Raw genomic sequence first — 16771 nt, forward strand, 5'->3', positions numbered from 1 at the left:
TTCAACTGTTTTGGAGGTGCTCATGGACCCCTATGCGGCTGCACAGGCTGCATTAATGATATATCCGTCCCTGGTGACCCTGTCTCCTGAGCTACGCCCTTATCCGGTGGTCTATCGGGCGGCTCCGGGGAGTCTAAGGACCTGGACCCTCAATGCACTTAAAGGGATAGAACAAAATCGAAAATTTTTGGGAGTAATTGTTTAGTTACTCCCTAAGTTTACAATTTTTCAATAGCACCTTTATTTTATTAAACTCAATAGAGAAATAATACCATGCCATTCTCCAGTGGCCAATATTACACTGTTTTTACTGCTGACTACTTCCCTTCATGTCTAATGATGGTTATAGTCACAGATACCAGCACATTATGTATAGGACCTTGCTCTATAAATATAATTAGAGCCTCTTCTTCATCCTCCTTTGCACAATGGCCATTAGTCTTACGTGTACTATTCACATTGGCAGCAGAACCATTATTCTCTGTGCCTGTAGGGGGAGCCAGAGAGACTGTGGCCGAGAACAGCCGAGTGCAATGCACGGAAATAGCCGAAGCGACCTGGCCAGGTATCTCTTACCTGAGACCACGTGGGCAGGGGGCGGCGCCGACCCATCCCAATGACAAGTCAGCAGCCAGTGCTGGGCGCCTGCGGGGGGCGCAGCCTGCATTGTATTGGTTCCTTTCCAGTAGTGCAAAACAAAAAAGAGGCAAAACCGGCCTCTCCCTCCCCTCCCCCCCACCTGGATCCTCCTGCAGAGTGAGTGCAGGTCCCCAGGGTGTCCTCTTCCATATCTATAGGTGGAGGTGATTCAAGGTGTAGGGTGGTGCTGCATTTGGGGGGCTTTTCTTTCACTTTCTTTTGGGGGGAAGGTGAAAGTTTATGTTTTTTTATATAGATTTTTTGTACATAATTGTTTTGCCACTTGTTAATCATCATGACCGCGGCTTCCCCGGATTACCTGGTGATTCTGTACACCACCACTGCGGGGGCCAACTGTGACAAGCTGGGCTCCGACGAGAAGGAGGTCATCCAGCTGCTGTGGAAAGTCATAGATTTGGCCAACAGGAAGGTGAGTGGAGCCCCCCGAGTCCTGTGCATGGTGGAGGGGGTGGAAGGACACCTGAGAGGGGCACCAAACCTGCAAAATGGAGGCTGGAGACACAATGCACCGGCAGACCTGCTGCCCATACTTGGTGCGGGCTGAGCTCTGCTGAAGCCCTCTGTGCTGCTTTCTTACAGGTGGGAGAGCTGCACGACGTGACGGTCCGCCCCGAGCACCTGGACCTGACCGAGGAGTGCAAGGAGGCCACAAAGCTGGAGGCCGAGAGCCTGTACCTGGCCCCGCAGCTGGAGCAAGCCCTGCAGCAGGTGAGGAGTCCCCAGTCCTGACACACAGGCAGCTCCATTGTATCTGCCCCATGTACACACTATCAACCTGGAGGCTCCAGAAAATGAAGGCACCCGCCATAGCAGGCACCCGCCATAGCAGGCACCCGCCATAGCAGGCACCCGCCATAGCAGGCACCCGCCATAGCAGGCTCCAGAAAATGAAGGCACCCGTCATAGCAGGCACAAGCCATATATACAATACAATGTATCCACCTGGAGGCTCCAGAAAATGAAGGCACAAGCCATAGCAGGCACAAGCCATAGCAGGCACAAGCCATAGCAGGCACAAGCCATAGCAGGCACAAGCCATAGCAGGCACAAGCCATAGCGGGCACCAGAAAATTAAAGGCATCCGCCATATATACAATGTATCAACCTGGAGGCTCCAGAAAATAAAGGCACCCGCCATTGCAGGCACCAGCCTTGGAAACTGCCCCATTTTTTTGGGAACGCCTGTCATTAATGCAGACTCATGCCTGTGCTTCTTGTGCAAGTTTTCTCCAGTTAGAAAATGTACCCATTAAATCCTATGGGACAGTTCAGCTGTTTTTTTGGGGGCAGTTCAGCTTTTTTTTTTGTATTTTTAATTTTATTTTTTTGTGGGTTTCAGAATGATCAAAGGCGGGGAAAAATTATTTGACACTAGTCCAACCCGCTCTTCAAATCAATGAACCTGTGCTGTTTTTATTTATTTTTTTTTTTCCCTTTTCTGCCCCCCAAAAATGGATGTAAAACGTCACAAAAGACATAACGTCTGAATGAGGCCCTTATGCCAAAATAGGTTTTTTGTTGTGGTTTGTGTGGGGTTCTTTTTTTGGTTGTGGTTTTTTTTTTTTTTTTCTTTTTTTTTTTTATTGGGGTGATTTAACAGGGGCTTCTATATAGGACTTTGGATAAAATAAAGACCCCCATAATGAATTACATTTTATGGGGGTTTTATCATGTTGTGGTTAAACAGTGTTTTAATATTGTTCTTTGAGGAGAAAGATGAAATGCGTGCGCCCCCCTTCTTTCCATTGTAGAGAGCCTGAGGTAAAGTCCTCAGCGATGGCGGACGGGTCATATCATCGTTAGTGGTCATGAATCTACCAAATGAAACATATGGCGGTGTTGTGATTTTTGTAGTATTGCGCCAAACTTTGAGGTTTGCTGCCTGCTCACAAGAAAAGGGCGAAAAGTGAAAATTCAGTCACATCAGCCCATGAGTGCGGTATTTTACACGTGTTGGGTGTTTTTTTTGGTTTTTTGTTTTTTTTTTTTTTTTCTTGCCACCAAATATTGCCATGGTTTTGCTTTTATGCAACACTTTTTTTCTTTTTTATGGCCAGACAAATTTGAGGTTTGCGCCAAATTTAGCGTCATTATTTTTGGGTTCCCCCCAACCCATCACAGTAACTAACAAAAGCGTCCATTTCAGGCAATGTGGCGTTTTTTATACTGTTACTACCCCAGTATATCCAGCATGTCATGGTCGTGGCGGTTGTCAGAACTTCCTTGTTAGTGAGTGAAATGCGTGAGCCCGTTTTGTGTGCTCACGTTAACCCTGTCCCTGCTGGAAGGCTGTGACTACGCGCAGGTTAGCTCGTGAACATGGCGGCCGTCTGCTACTCGTGCTTCGCAATTAACTCTTTAACGGCTGAAGATAGGATTGTGTCCCCAACCCAGACTCCCCTCCCCCTCACTTTAGCTATAGAGTTAACATCAGGAAGCGCTCACCCTCAGTTTTTTCACTCAACTGAACAGGTTTTTTTATTTTTTTTTATTTTTTCCCTGCTTTAGTGTCATTCCACCCACAGAAAGTCATTAACTAAACAGGTGGCTTTGCACAACTACAGCTGTGGCGTTGTCCGCCCATAATCCGTCTGTTGGTGGCTCGTAATCGCACAAGGGCAGAGATCCGGGCGGTGCCTCTCCTGGAGGTGGGACGGATTATTCTGGATCACAATGTCACACCTCTGGGAAGCGACGTCTCCAGAGGTTTTATTCTCTCGTAGTGGGCGCCGAGGCACGCCGGGGGTTATCCTTTGTATTCTAGTGCGACAATATGGCACAATATACATATATATTTACAGTTTGTAGAATATATATTCACTCCATATCTACTACCTCTAACCAGACCTCAAGCATTTTGTTTTTAACCACGATTTTACGGAATTCCAATTTAAAAAAAAACATTTTGCATTTATAGACTGCCGGATCACTCGCCATTTGCTCTTCTACCTTTTGTGTCTTTAAGCACAAAGGACAAGAAACATATATCTTTTTCACAACTGTCATCCATTGTTATCATAAGACTTTTCCAAGGGACTGGATATATAATACCACTATGAAAATCAGCCCTTTATGTTCAGTCTGCAGGTCAGGGATAAGGATGTATTCACGTTTTACAAGTTTAATTACTATGAAATGCTGTTTATCAGCACATGTTCTATAGGTGTTCGCACCAAAATACATACTAACAATTTTTTTTTTGCACATTTCCCCTTTTTATTTGATGTATTTTTGATGCAGATATTAAGGTTTTTATTTATTTTTTCTTCGCAATCTTTAAAACAAAAAAAATGTAAAAAACCTACAAAATAAATTTGCTCCTTTTTATAGGAAACAAATGCACCGCAAAACACCCGGTTTACCGTTTTCTTTAAAGGGAATCTGTCACCAGGTTTTTGCTCTTATCTGAGAGCAGCATAATGTAGAGACAGAGACCCTGACTCCAGCGATGTGTCACTTATTGAGCTGTTTGCTGTCATTTTGAAAAAATCAATGTTTCCTCTGCTGCAGATCTAGCAGTTATACATAGCTCATGAATATGTTGGACTACCTGCAGCACGCCAAGTAGTCCTGTAATGATGATCTACTGCTGATTTAAACGGTAATTTTACCAAAACTACACTAAGCCGCTCAGTAAGTGATACATTGCTGGAATCAGGGTCTCCATCTCTACATTGTGCTACTCAGATTAGGTGGCCAAAACCTGGTGACAGATTCCCTTTAAACACAAAATGGACATCCGCTTTCTTATGTGGATCATCAATAGGACGTTCAGAAATCGTGAGTCAGACTAAGCATCCTTCTGACATTCACAAGCAAATTTCAGTTCAATTTGTGTGGGGGTTTTTTTGGGAGGGGAGGCAAAAATCTGTGTAATCATTGGCTTGTAGGTGTATATGGATGCAAAAACATCTGGCTATTCCAATTTCTACTGCAACTGCCTGTTGGCAGACTGTTCGTCCCCACTACAGTCACTATTTATGTTTATATTTATGGCAGCTTCTAAAGGACATTTAGTTTGCAATTCATTAGTGGGCAAAAATTTTTTAAAAAAATTAAAAATGTATATGTTGCTCTTGCTGATTCACTTATATTGCCAGAGCTTCATTGATCCCTGATATTTGTTGTCCCATGCAGGAGGGCTGCGGTGCTTTGTGCTCTGTGAAGGGGGCTGGCTGGACCGTTCATTTTGAGCTCTTCTATGCTTTGGCACTAGGGTGCCTGGGGCTTATCTCAGTAGCTCTGCCAGCCCCTCCTGTCACAGGCAATGGGTAGACAGAGAATAAGGCTGGGTAAGATATTGAAACGAGCAGCCAGCCCCCCTCAATACGGACAGTACTGAGAACATGCTTTCCATAAACATTCCTGTTGAAAGCAGAATGAATCACAATTTTTTATTTTTTTTTTTTACATAGGGAACTGGTTTGGTTGATCAGGGCGTCTTCTGAATTTCCTTTTAGGCTGCGTTCAGTGTGTTTTTTTTTTTTTTTTTTGTTGCCTGCAGTTTTGTGTCAAAACTGCAAATACTTATGCCAGCAAAGTCGATGAGAAACTTGTATAGTGCAGAAAATAATTCTGCAGCATGTCAATTCTCTGCATTTTTGCCTGAATCTTTCATTTTTTTAAAGCAATGAGAAACACCTCAAACGCCCATTTTTTGCGCTGCCTTTTCCCTGCCAAGAAATGCGGAGAATCTACCATGTATATAAATGGTTAAGAGGTCATAGAGGAAAGGGTTTGGGGCACGTGCTCAGTATTTTGTTTGGTACACTGTACGTTGTGCTGAGCAACTACCTGGCATCCAACATGTAACTCTACCTGGTCTCATTGTATTCAATACTTCTGATATGTTAACTCTTTGTGGGATTATAGGCAAGAGAAATGTCAAACCTCTGCGTGTTTAGAATTACCTTTTTGATGGATATTTTATAAAGCCCGTGTAGAGGTGCGGGTGATTGAAGTGTCACTCGTAGTATTGGCTTATATCTGGCATATTGATTAAGACTGAATTCAGGTGTCATTACTGTATATGTGTAAGTGTATAATATATAGTTATAAATCCTAACTAGTTCTATTCATATTGGGCTGAGTTCAGATATCCAGTAGTCATCCGTCCAAACTGATTTGGCAGCAAAAAAATTCTGTAAGCAACTTTTTTTTTTTTTTTGTTCGTTTTGAAAAATTGAGTTTTGCAGAATCTGTTTGCTGTTTATCTTACGTGATTTTCTCACATTACACTCATTGGATTCATACGTTCATGTGAGTGAGGCCTTAGTCACGTGCCAACAAGCTGCTCGTCCTAATTCTTTATGTTCATTGGAAAACCACAGCTCCTGGTTCATTGAGAACAGCAGGAAGGAAAGCTACAGGTCACCTACTTGTAAGTGGAAATGTAGTGACTACTTGAAACAGCTGAATCCTGACAGTGAGTATATTACACACTGTTAATATTGGGTATGCTATAGTGCTTAATTTTATAACTAAAGAACTCTTCCAGATTTATGAAGTCTGCAGTCACTCTGGATGACTGCAAAGTTCTGATTTCTCAGAGCCTGCACTGCACTTTTCTGATTTCCAATGCTGGCTGCAAGAGTGGACGGTCATGGTAGTGTAGAATGCGACTTGCATATGTGAGGCTTTGTTCACACTAGAAAGGATTTTTCTCAAATTTCTTGTCTGAAAGATTTCCGCACTTGCGGTCAAAAACTGCACCAATACCACACTGAAAACCACATGCATTTTTACCACAGTTTTGTGCGTTTTTTTAATGCGTTTTTTCCGCAGGTTGGAACAATGTTATTGAGAAAAAAAACTGCTTTTTTTTTTTTTTTTTGTCCCCCCCCCCCCTTCCCCCACCCCTCCATAGGTTTTGCTGGGGAATGTCTGCAGAATGGTTACAACCATTTTCTGCAGAAACTTCTGCAGCAAAACTGCGGGTAAAACCGCAGTGTGTGAAGAAGGCCTTACACCCAGGGGGTCCAGGTCGGGTCTTGTACCTGTTTTCACTTGTCACTGGGCCAGTGCAGAGGTCTGAGATGTCACGGTGGCCTGCCCGGTTTTATGCCCCGAGATCTACACCAATAAAAGGGGATAGGAGGTGATGATTGTCGTGACGCCATTTGTGGTTTGCAGCCAGGAATTAGCCGCCGCTGCTGTCGCTGTCCTCCAGGCCGGATGGTAAAAGCAGCAGAGATGGTGTCGCTCCCCACAGGTGGTGCTGTCCCCGGGGAGGATGATGAGGGGAGTATTAGTGGCGGCGGTAGCTGTCTGGCGCCAAGGCACGGGGCGCCGGTAATAAGAGTCCGAGTCGGCTGCTTTGGTTCCAGGTGTCTTTACTCAGTTCTTTAAGTAGCCCAGTTGCTGCTGCAGTAGCACTGGTCACCGCTGTGATGGCCTCCGTCAACCTCAGATAAGTTAGAAGAAGCCACCGGTGTTTGGAAAGTGTCCATTTTTAAGAGTTGTGTCGCGGGCGGAGGAGGGGACGCTGCGCTCTCCCACTGCTCGGGTCCGGCTGCTGCTGCGGCCTGCTGCTGCTCTGTGGCTCGAGCGATGGGCCGGATCCCGGGGACTCGAGCGGCGCTCCTCGCCCGTGAGTGAAAAGGGATTGGTCTTTGGGATTGTTTATTGTCCGTGACACCACCCACGGTTGTGGTGATTGTGTGGACACCACCGCTGCTCTGTATGGGGATCCCGGGAGCGGTGACAGGGAGCAGCAAAGTTGTTTGTTCTCCCCTCCGTGGGTAGGGGGTAGTTGTCCCGGGGCCCAGTGATGAGGGATGGTGGGGCCAGTGCAGGGCTTGGTGGGGTGCAGGGACGCGGGGGCAGTGTTGTGCCTCACGGCACTGTGGTACTCACTCAGCCTGAGACGGGGACACAGTTCTCGGTAAAACACACGGCTGGAAAGACGGTTCCCACGGACGGCTGCTGTTGCTTTTCCCCAGTAGTTGACGGTGACTGTCCCTTTTCCTGCACCTAAGATGTTGGTAGCGATGGGTTCCCACCGGTAACCCGCTCCCCGGCTTGGATATGTGCCGGAGGAGCCCCTCTTTGCCTGCAGGCGCTGGCCCTGAGAAACTGGTGCCTTGGCGGTGGCGGTGTCTCTAACGGTTGGACTGTTGCCTTCAATCGGGACTTCACCCGTCCACGGTCCTTTCGGCAACCTCCAAGCAGCCTCTCCTGCAGACGGTCACCGCCGTCTGCTGACCTTGCTGTCTCAGTCCGGGGCACACACCCGGACCAACTTCAGGCTTCCTTAACTGTCACTGTCTCTTCCACTTTACTCCTCTACCACTTCACTTCCACTTCAGCTCTCACTACTCTGAACTCTAACTTCTCACTGCTGGTTTTCCCGCCTCCCGGGCTGTGAACTCCTCGGTGGGCGGAGCCCAACCGCCTGGCCCACCCCCTGGTGTGGACATCAGCCCCTGGAGGAAGGCAACAAGGATTTTTGGTTTAGCTTTGGTGTACCTATCTGGGGTGTAGGGTGTGGTGGTGTCATGACCTGTGACCCCTGGCTTGCCCAGGGCGTCACATTCCCCCTTAGCAAAATGCAGACCGTCCGCGGGCTGCCCGTCCAACACCGGTTTTATTTTTCTGAAAAGATATAAAAACATGACATACAAATAAAATAACTTCATCCCACATCGGGAGGTTAATTTCTTAAACGTTACGTAACATTTCAAACTGTTGCGGCTGCCGCTCTCTCCCACCCAAGTAACCTGGCCCTGATGCTGCCTCTAAGAAACAGGCAGCACCCCTTGACCCCAGTCCTGAACCAGTTACCCGAGCGGGATGTCCTTCCCCTCCAGAGGGTAGCCACCGGTTCCTGTGGTGGCTGGGCCCCAGCCTGCTCCACTGCGGGCCCTCCCTCCAACCTGCCTCTCCGGAGGCGGTAACGGTTAGCTGCAACAACAAGTTTTATTTACAAGCCACTAACGTTTGTGGTTGCCCTGCAAGTTCTCGGGCTTGTTCATAGAAGTTCCTATGCAGCTAGATGGTCCCCACGGGGACAACGGTGCCGGCAACGACCGGTTTCAATCATATGGCTAATCAGGTCAATCTTCGGTGGTTATTCTCATTTTCACAACTTTTCAAACTTTTAAAACACTAAACTTGTACAACTTTTAAACACACACAGGTGGTCCCAACGGGGACAACTTTTAGGCGGAGGACCGCCGGCTTAATAGTCCATCCTGAATCGCGGGGCTCTAGTGTCACCTTCACATGGTGCACCGCTGTGGATCCCGATGGTAGCTCGCTGCGGGTCATCCTCCTCCATATTCATGCAGGCATGCACATCCGCTCTACACCCCTCTCGGGCATCGATCTTCCTGCGCAGCTGCTGTTGCCGCCGCTCCCAGTCTGGAGCACTTTCTGTTTGCTCCGGTTCAGCGTGTGCGGGGGACGGACCCAGCCAGAGTCCCTCCGTGTCGGCTACGACCGGCACCTTCAGTAGTGAGGGACCCCGCTGTGACATGGCCTGCTCTGCCTCCTGGCAGCTGCATCCCCGCCGTGCCTCCGGTGCATCTTTGCTGACTGCCTCCGCCTTCGGCTTCTTCCACGGAAGCGGATCAGGGAGGTCACAAGCTTCTGCTGCAGGTCGGTCTGCCAGAGCGGATTGGCAGGGTACCGCTACCGGTGGTGGTGGTAGCGGGCCTAGTGGCGGGGCAGCAGCAGCCAACACGGGTAGCAGGGGAGGTAGCAGGGCGAGCGGGTATGGACCGGGTCCCTCAGCCGCGATGACCGACCCACTAGGGATACAGGGGCGTGGGTCACTTACCCTCCCTTCAAAGACTCCCTCCACCTCGCGTCTCCGTATGGCCGCCACCACTTCCGCCATGTCGGCCTCCCACTCCTCCAGGAGGAGCTGCATGCGGACCTGCAGACGGCTGCTTAGCTGGACGGTCCGGACTTCCACCCACGCTGCAGTGCCAGGCGCGGGGACCACGGTGTTGTCGGTCGGACTCAGCATCTTTAGCAGCGGTCTCTTCCAGGAACCAGTAAATGGCCGCAGGGTCCTGGCGTCCCTGCTTCCATAGCCGCGCTCACATGCGGCCAGCCGCCATTTCGTCCCCCTCAGCCTCTTTCCGGCCCCTCCTCTATAGGGGCGGGGTTTTGGCCTTCGCGCCTCCACTACTCGAGAAGACGCTCGAGCGGGAACTTTTCGCGCCAAAGATGGCGACTTCCAAAATTTTCCGGCCGGACACCTCCGGCAGTCACAAGGCGCACCTCTACCCAACGGCAGAGCGGTAAGATCCTGTTCGTGACGCCAAGTTGTCGCGGGCAGAGGGGACGCTGCGCTCTCCCACTGCTCGGGTCCGGCTGCCGCTGCGGCCTGCTGCTGCTCAGTGGCTCGAGCGATGGGCCGGATCCCGGGGACTCGAGCGGCGCTCCTCGCCAGTGAGTGAAAGGGGTTTGGTTTTTGGGATTGTTGTCCGTGACGCCACCCACGGTTGTGGTGATTTGTGTGGACACCACCGCTGCTCTGTATGGGGATCCCGGGAGCGGTGACAGGGAGCAGCAAAGTTGTTGGTTCTCCCCTCCGTGGGTAGGGGGTAGTTGTCCCGGGGCCCAGTGATGAGGGATGGCGGGGCCGGTGCAGGGCTTGGTGGGGTGCAGGGACGCAGGGGCAGCACTGTGCCTCACGGCACTGTGGTACTCACTCAGCCTGAGACGGGGACACAGTTCTCGGTAAAACACACGGCTGGAAAGACGGTTCCCACGGACGGCTGCTGTTGCTTTTCCCCAGTAGTTGACGGTGACTGTCCCTTTTCCTGCACCTAAGATGATGTTGGTAGCGATGGGTTCCCACCGGTAACCCGCTCCCCGGCTTGGATATGTGCCGGAGGAGCCCCTCTTTGCCCGCAGGCGCTGGCCCTGAGAAACTGGTGCCCTGGCGGTGGCGGTGTCTCTCTCTAACGGTCGGACTGTTGCCTTCAATCGGGACTTGGTTGTTGGGAGACCCAGAGGTCCCCTTCACTGATGGATTTGGCAAATTCACGGCGACTCCTAGCCTTGCCGGGATCCGAAAAGGCCCCTGCCAAAGGTGCTGACTGCTCTTCGTATACCGCTCCGGTACCGCCGGGCCACCACCCGTCCACGGTCCTTTCGGCAACCTCCAAGCAGCCTCTCCTGCAGACGGTCACCGCCGTCTGCTGACCTTGCTGTCTCAGTCCGGGGCACACACCCGGACCAACTTCAGGCTTCCTTAACTGTCACTGTCTCTTCCACTTTACTCCTCTACCACTTCACTTCCACTTCAGCTCTCACTACTCTGAACTCTAACTTCTCATTGCTGGTTTTCCCGCCTCCAGGGCTGTGAACTCCTCGGTGGGCGGAGCCAACCGCCTGGCCCACCCCCTGGTGTGGACATCAGCCCCTGGAGGAAGGCAACAAGGATTTTTGGTTTGGCTTTGGTGTACCTATCTGGGGTGTAGGGTGTGGTGGTGTCATGACCTGTGACCCCTGGCTTGCCCAGGGCGTCACAGTTGCATCTCCAGTAGTGAAAAACCCAGGCTGAGCGTTCCGCTCCAAGCCTAGGCCCCGTGGAAGAAAAACATGAAGAGAAGATGGTGTCGTTTTCCAGAACTGAAACCCTGGGTAGACTGGTGATTGTGAGTTTGTTCCTAATTCTACCCCAAGTGGAACTTGCCCCCCCCCCCCCCTCCTTCCTCCCCAGGTGGTTGTCCTAGTGACTGGGAAGTCCAACGCTTTGTGTTGGCTAATCCCCTCTTGCCTACCCTAGCACAGCTCCCCAGTGAGAAGGCTCCTAAGCTGTATGTAAAATGTGAATGTAGAACACCGGTGATTAACCCCCTCCTTACCCGAGGTGAATACCACACCTTAATTGAGGTGCAATACTCTGTGGTGAATGGAGCCTCAGGGGCGCCACATATACTTCCGGACACAATCAAACTAGACGTGTTCAGTCTTGTTCAATTCACTTGTGCTGTGCTAGGCCATGCATGTGTGGCACCCGTGAGGCTTCTGTCGCCACAGAGATATTGCACCTCAGCCAGAGGTGTGGTATCCCATCCCGGGTAAGAATGGGGTCATCTACTGGTTCACAGACAAAACCTGCACACACCAATTTGTAGGCATAAACCCGGGTCAGGGATAGTGGCAGTAACCCCCATAGATGATCTGGTCATGGGGCCGTAAGTCCCATCCACTGGTCCCAATGGTGAGGGGTGGGGCCTAGTCAGAGGGAGTGTGGGAGGAGTCAGCTGGTAGAAAGAGGAATCAGGAAATTCAAGTTCAGGCAGTCTGTCAGAGATAGTGAGGAGCGGAGGTGCGCTGTTAGGAGAGGACAGCAGACAGAAAGGAGACAGAAGGAGGTTCCTGGTGGAGATCCTGGGGTCTTGTTATGCCCAGGTGACACCGAACGAAAGGATTCCAGGGCCACGGAAGGGCAATTGTCCCGTGACCTGTTCCACTAGATCGGGTGGAGGGATCTGGCTGCAATACAGGGACGGTCCCTAGACTGAAAGAAAGACATTTTTTTTTTTTTTTTCAGTAAAACGGAAGGCCTGTGAGATCGTTGCAGGCGCCCAGGGCCACCACCCACCACACATCACCGGTAAAGATGAGCAAGATACGACTGAGGTCAGCCACCTTTGTACAGGCCCTGTGGTGGAGGCGCAAGACAGCATAGCACAGTTTGGCGCTAAAGAGACAGTCAGAAAGGACACATAGAGGGGTGCACCGGTACTGACCCTTGAACTATTCAGGATCGGCGGAGGTCCCTGACAGCGGATCCTGGCATTCCGTGGGTAACCGGTTAGCTACCACACTGTACATTGAACAGTGAGTAAACATCTTAACTGCAAGCCCCGTCTCGTCTGTTTTGTCCTGCACCTCGTCCACAAACACCATAGACTTTACCAAGCACCAAAGGTTGCTCCGGGGTACCCGCTCTACCTGTGGAGAGTAAGAAACACCTCAGCTGCCATAACATCAGCCCCGGAGGTCCCTTCCAGCAGCTGCGGCTCCATAGCTGCAAATTACCACAGGTGCCGTCACGAATCTTATGTAAACTGTATTATCATCTCCCCCATACCACCACATTTTAAAGACTCCACCAGGGTCACGGAGTCGGGCCCCGCCACCGCTGACTACCCCGGACTAGTCCGGCCCGACACCGAGTCACCTAAGGCCCTGGGGTGGGCGAGTCACATGTCTAGTCTGCACATGACGACATGTATGCAAGTTGCATATGTGCAGTTTAGTGACCTTCCACCGCTGGCATCAGAGAATCCTTAACATCTGCCGTCTCTATTCTCTGCTCTTTCACTTCCCCCCCCCCCCCCCACACACACACACTCTTTGTATGATTCACCTCACACATTTCCCTCTTCCCTCCCCAGCTCATCATATTTTGTCCACTTTGTTCCCCCCTCACACATGCCCTCTTCGTTACCCATACTGTCTGCACCCAACCCCACCCTCACTCCCCATGCTGTCCTCAAATCTCTCATTATCCCCCCCCCCCTCATTCTCCATTTTGTGTTCACATTAATTTTTACCCTCCTTACAATATTACAATAAAGGGAGTTACATAAGGCCTTTGTGTGACACCCTGGACTATCAGGTCGTCACAGGGTATTATGCAATCTGTCCTTCTGCACGGTATCCAAATTAGTGATGTCGGTCGCGAACGATCCGACACAAAGATCCGGCTCCCTGCTGTGAACGACAGGAGCCGGATCATCTGTGTGAGCCGCTGAAATATCTAAACGGCTCTTTTCGCCGTCAAAACCCCACCCACCCACGACTAAACTCCGCCTACTCGGCAATATAATTGGTCGCTTGTAAGTGGGTGGGGCTTAGCCGCGGGTGGGCGGGGCTTTCACAGCATCACTATAATCTTAAATGTGTTCACCTGGGGTGAACACATATTTAATAAGGAGCCGAGAACGAGCTGAAAGATCCGGCTCTTTTTGGTGAATGGAGCCATGGGAACCGGATCACCAAAAAGCCGGACTGCCCATCACTAATCCAAATTCTCCTTGGTTATGGTCATTTGGTGTTGCTAAGAGCAGAGCTAGTCAAAACCCTAGGAACACTGCACCACACCCACCAGACACACTATTGGAGGGCCTGAAGGGAATAGGGCCACCCACTTGGGGGGTTGGTAGGGGAGAGTGAGAAGTGTGCGGAGCAGGAGAGAGGTGGTCAGGAGCTGGGCTCCCTGTAAATACTAGGTGGGAGACGTTGGTCTGGGCCTGGTAGGAGCTGGAACCCAGTCGCAGGGGATCGTGTCAAGGGGCACGGATCTGCCGAGGAGGGCAGCCGGCGGCCTTGAGCAATCTCCGGGCAGGGGCCAGGGCACGACTGGGTATGTGGACCCTAGGCCGGGAAGTAGCTTCATGCATCCTGGTAATTTACCCGACAAGGGTGAAGTCTTCAAGATTCATTCTCCACCCGCTCCAAAATTGGGGGTACTAGTGCAACGATGGGATAGGACTTTCCCAAACATAGTCCAGAAAATCCCAAGCATGAACCCTGAGAGCAAGCTCACTCAGTTAGCCATACGGGTGACTGGGACCCAACTAGTTCCACACTACAGGGTCCAAATAGTGAAGAAAGTGCCACGGAAAAGGTCACAGGCCAACAAGCAACACAAAGGGGCACGGATCCACGCGTGCTCCCTCCCTGCTGCAGAGGCCCTCAGAATTCCGGTTTACAAGTTGTCAGTGTCAGAATTTCTTGGACTGAGTACGCAGAAAACCCTTTCCTCCCCAATGGCACCCCTTCGGGGTTAAACACCTTGCTGCCATACCACCGCCACCCCCTGTACATATCCCCCCTTTTTAAATTCGAGTGTCCGCACGACCCCTCCCTGGGTCCGGAGACCCCCACGAGCCACCGCGGTTCCGGATTCGAGCGGCTCAGCCGCTGACACGGGGGCGGTACATTTGCACTTGGTAAAACCCTTGTTTGGCTTTCTCTCCTGACTGGTCCATACATATAAACACCTGTTCTCTGCCAAACCTTCATGCGATTTCATAGAAGGAAGGCGAGAAAGCTGCTGTTGGTCCCTTATCTAGCTGGAGAACAAGCAAGCGTTTGGCCAACTTCAATCCTAATGTGTACGGGGCCGTTCATGTATATGGTCTTGTCCTTTAGTTTGTTTAATTGGCCTTACCCAGTTTAACAGGTGAATAAAAACATGCATATGTGTTATCTCCAAAGATATACATATGAATGGAGTGAGTGAAGGGCTCACGGATCAATGTATTTTTGGTCCAGGTGCCATCCAACAAAACATCGGAACACACTTGGACCAATGCTCTATGGGTGTTCTAAGTCATGGTTTTTGTTTTTGTTTTTTTTTCTCCTTCTGTTTGGATGGCATCTGTCAAAGGAAAAATATATTGACACCATATAGATCTGCCTCTGTAAATTAGATCACACTTGGATATGCAAGGCAAAAGATCTGTGGTAAAAATTGGACCACTTTTGGATGACATTCTATGTGGTTCGATTTCCATGAACTGACAGAATGTGGTTCGTCTCTGATTGGCTCTCATGGGGGACAAAACAATATTATCAGATGTAGTTTGACCCCTGCCCCTTCCCAAAATAAAATTAAAAAATAATTCTCCCTCCTGTTGGAAATGCTGTCTATATGGCTGTCTCTATATGGCCAGGGACCTAAACTGCACAATCCATTGACTTTACATAATGCTTGTTACTTGTGTCAACCTCCTCCTAGTGTCTGACCAGCTCGAATCGAGTAATGAGAATATTTGTGTTCGCAGACCCGTGCCTGGTCAATAAGTCGTGGTCCAAACACAGACCGTCAGACACAGATATGTGCATGCAGCCTAGTGCTACCGCGGAGCTTCATACTAAGCTTTGTCAAGAGGCTCATGGATGAGGTCTCCTAGGACAGGCAGCTGTATACAAGCCTGAGATCTCCATGCCCAGTATCTGCATGATTGGACTCAAGTGTAAGTATACTTCTATAGACCTGCTTCTTCATCTGACAGACAAATCTGGAGAATGCCAAGATAAACCTCCTCCTAAAATGCGTAGTGCCAAGAATAATCTGGGTCAGCCCCTTTTGATGTGGCCAGGACCAGTGGAAATGGTTCTCAATATAGATGTCTGATCTTGCTGATTGATCATGGTGTGAAGCTTTTCTGTGAACGAAATGTGGAGAAGCAGCAAAGCGTAACAATTCCATATTTTGTCCTCAATACTTAGCAGCAAGGTTTTGATTACAAAAATCTCCTAGGAGACAGTAATATAAAACTTAACATTTTAATAAATGCGCGGCACATTTTAAATTGAATACACATATGGAGGACGTGTCTTGTGTGCGTCCGGAAATGGGCATTTAATGTGGCCTAGCACCAGGACTTAGATGACTTGGTTTTTTTTGTCCAGCACTGGGTTTCCACTGGGGATGTTTGCCCCTATGAATGTGGAATACCCCTAATATTAGTATTACTGACTTCCCTGAAGAATATAATGAAAGGCGTCGGAAGTTATACATCTGTAATGATTAAGTGAACCGAGGAAGCAAGCATACTAGATATGAGGATTGATATTCCAGGTTTGCTGCATGAATATAGCCCGCCTAGAGTTGGTGAGACCTTTCCTTTTTTCAGTGGCACCCCTTGGTGAGGAGGGTGGTTTCTTGAGCTGTTAAACAAGAGGTTCTGGGTCTCTTTGTCCATGTCATTGTAGTGGGTGGCCATAACCCCTACTGATAGTCCCGGAAAAGTTATTATTAAAAGTGTTTTAATATTTTTATGTGATGTGTTAGGGCACCCCCTAGTGGCCGGGTGGGACGGCTGTTGCCACCGGGGAGGAGGAGTCGGCCGGATATCTAGGCAAAGTCTGCTGGTGTGTGAGAGAGAGGATCCGGGACAGCAGACAGTGAACATCTGCGGCGGCAAGTGTGTGTGTGTGAGCGGACCATCAAGGGACACCGGAGAACAGGAGGTGGACGCAACCTCAGGGTCTATTCCGCTGGTGTGGGTCCAGTGCGTGCTTGGCCGGAGAGTGGGAGCCCGGAGAAGAAGAGTATCTAGGGCATATCCCCACCAGAGGGTGCGTTTGGGCAGGTTGTCCCCAGCTCCACTAATATTGCCGGAATCTG

The 16771-nt window shown here is 50.0% G+C and overlaps 1 protein-coding gene across 2 annotated transcripts in view; it reads left to right on the forward strand.

Annotated features, from left to right (window-relative positions):
• Positions 1-761: 761 nt before the first annotated feature.
• Positions 762-16771, forward strand: part of ESRP1 (epithelial splicing regulatory protein 1) — a 109823-nt gene continuing 93813 nt past the window's right edge. For both annotated transcript variants that reach the window (XM_075353047.1, XM_075353048.1), the window contains exons 1-2: positions 762-1069; positions 1240-1368. In XM_075353047.1, coding sequence (XP_075209162.1) covers positions 935-1069; positions 1240-1368 — 264 coding nt within the window. In that variant the 5' untranslated portion in view covers positions 762-934. The remainder of the gene's footprint in view (positions 1070-1239; positions 1369-16771) is intronic.

The sequence above is a fragment of the Anomaloglossus baeobatrachus genome, chromosome 6 (assembly GCF_048569485.1).
Source record: "Anomaloglossus baeobatrachus isolate aAnoBae1 chromosome 6, aAnoBae1.hap1, whole genome shotgun sequence".
Classification (NCBI taxonomy): Eukaryota; Metazoa; Chordata; class Amphibia; order Anura; family Aromobatidae; genus Anomaloglossus; species Anomaloglossus baeobatrachus.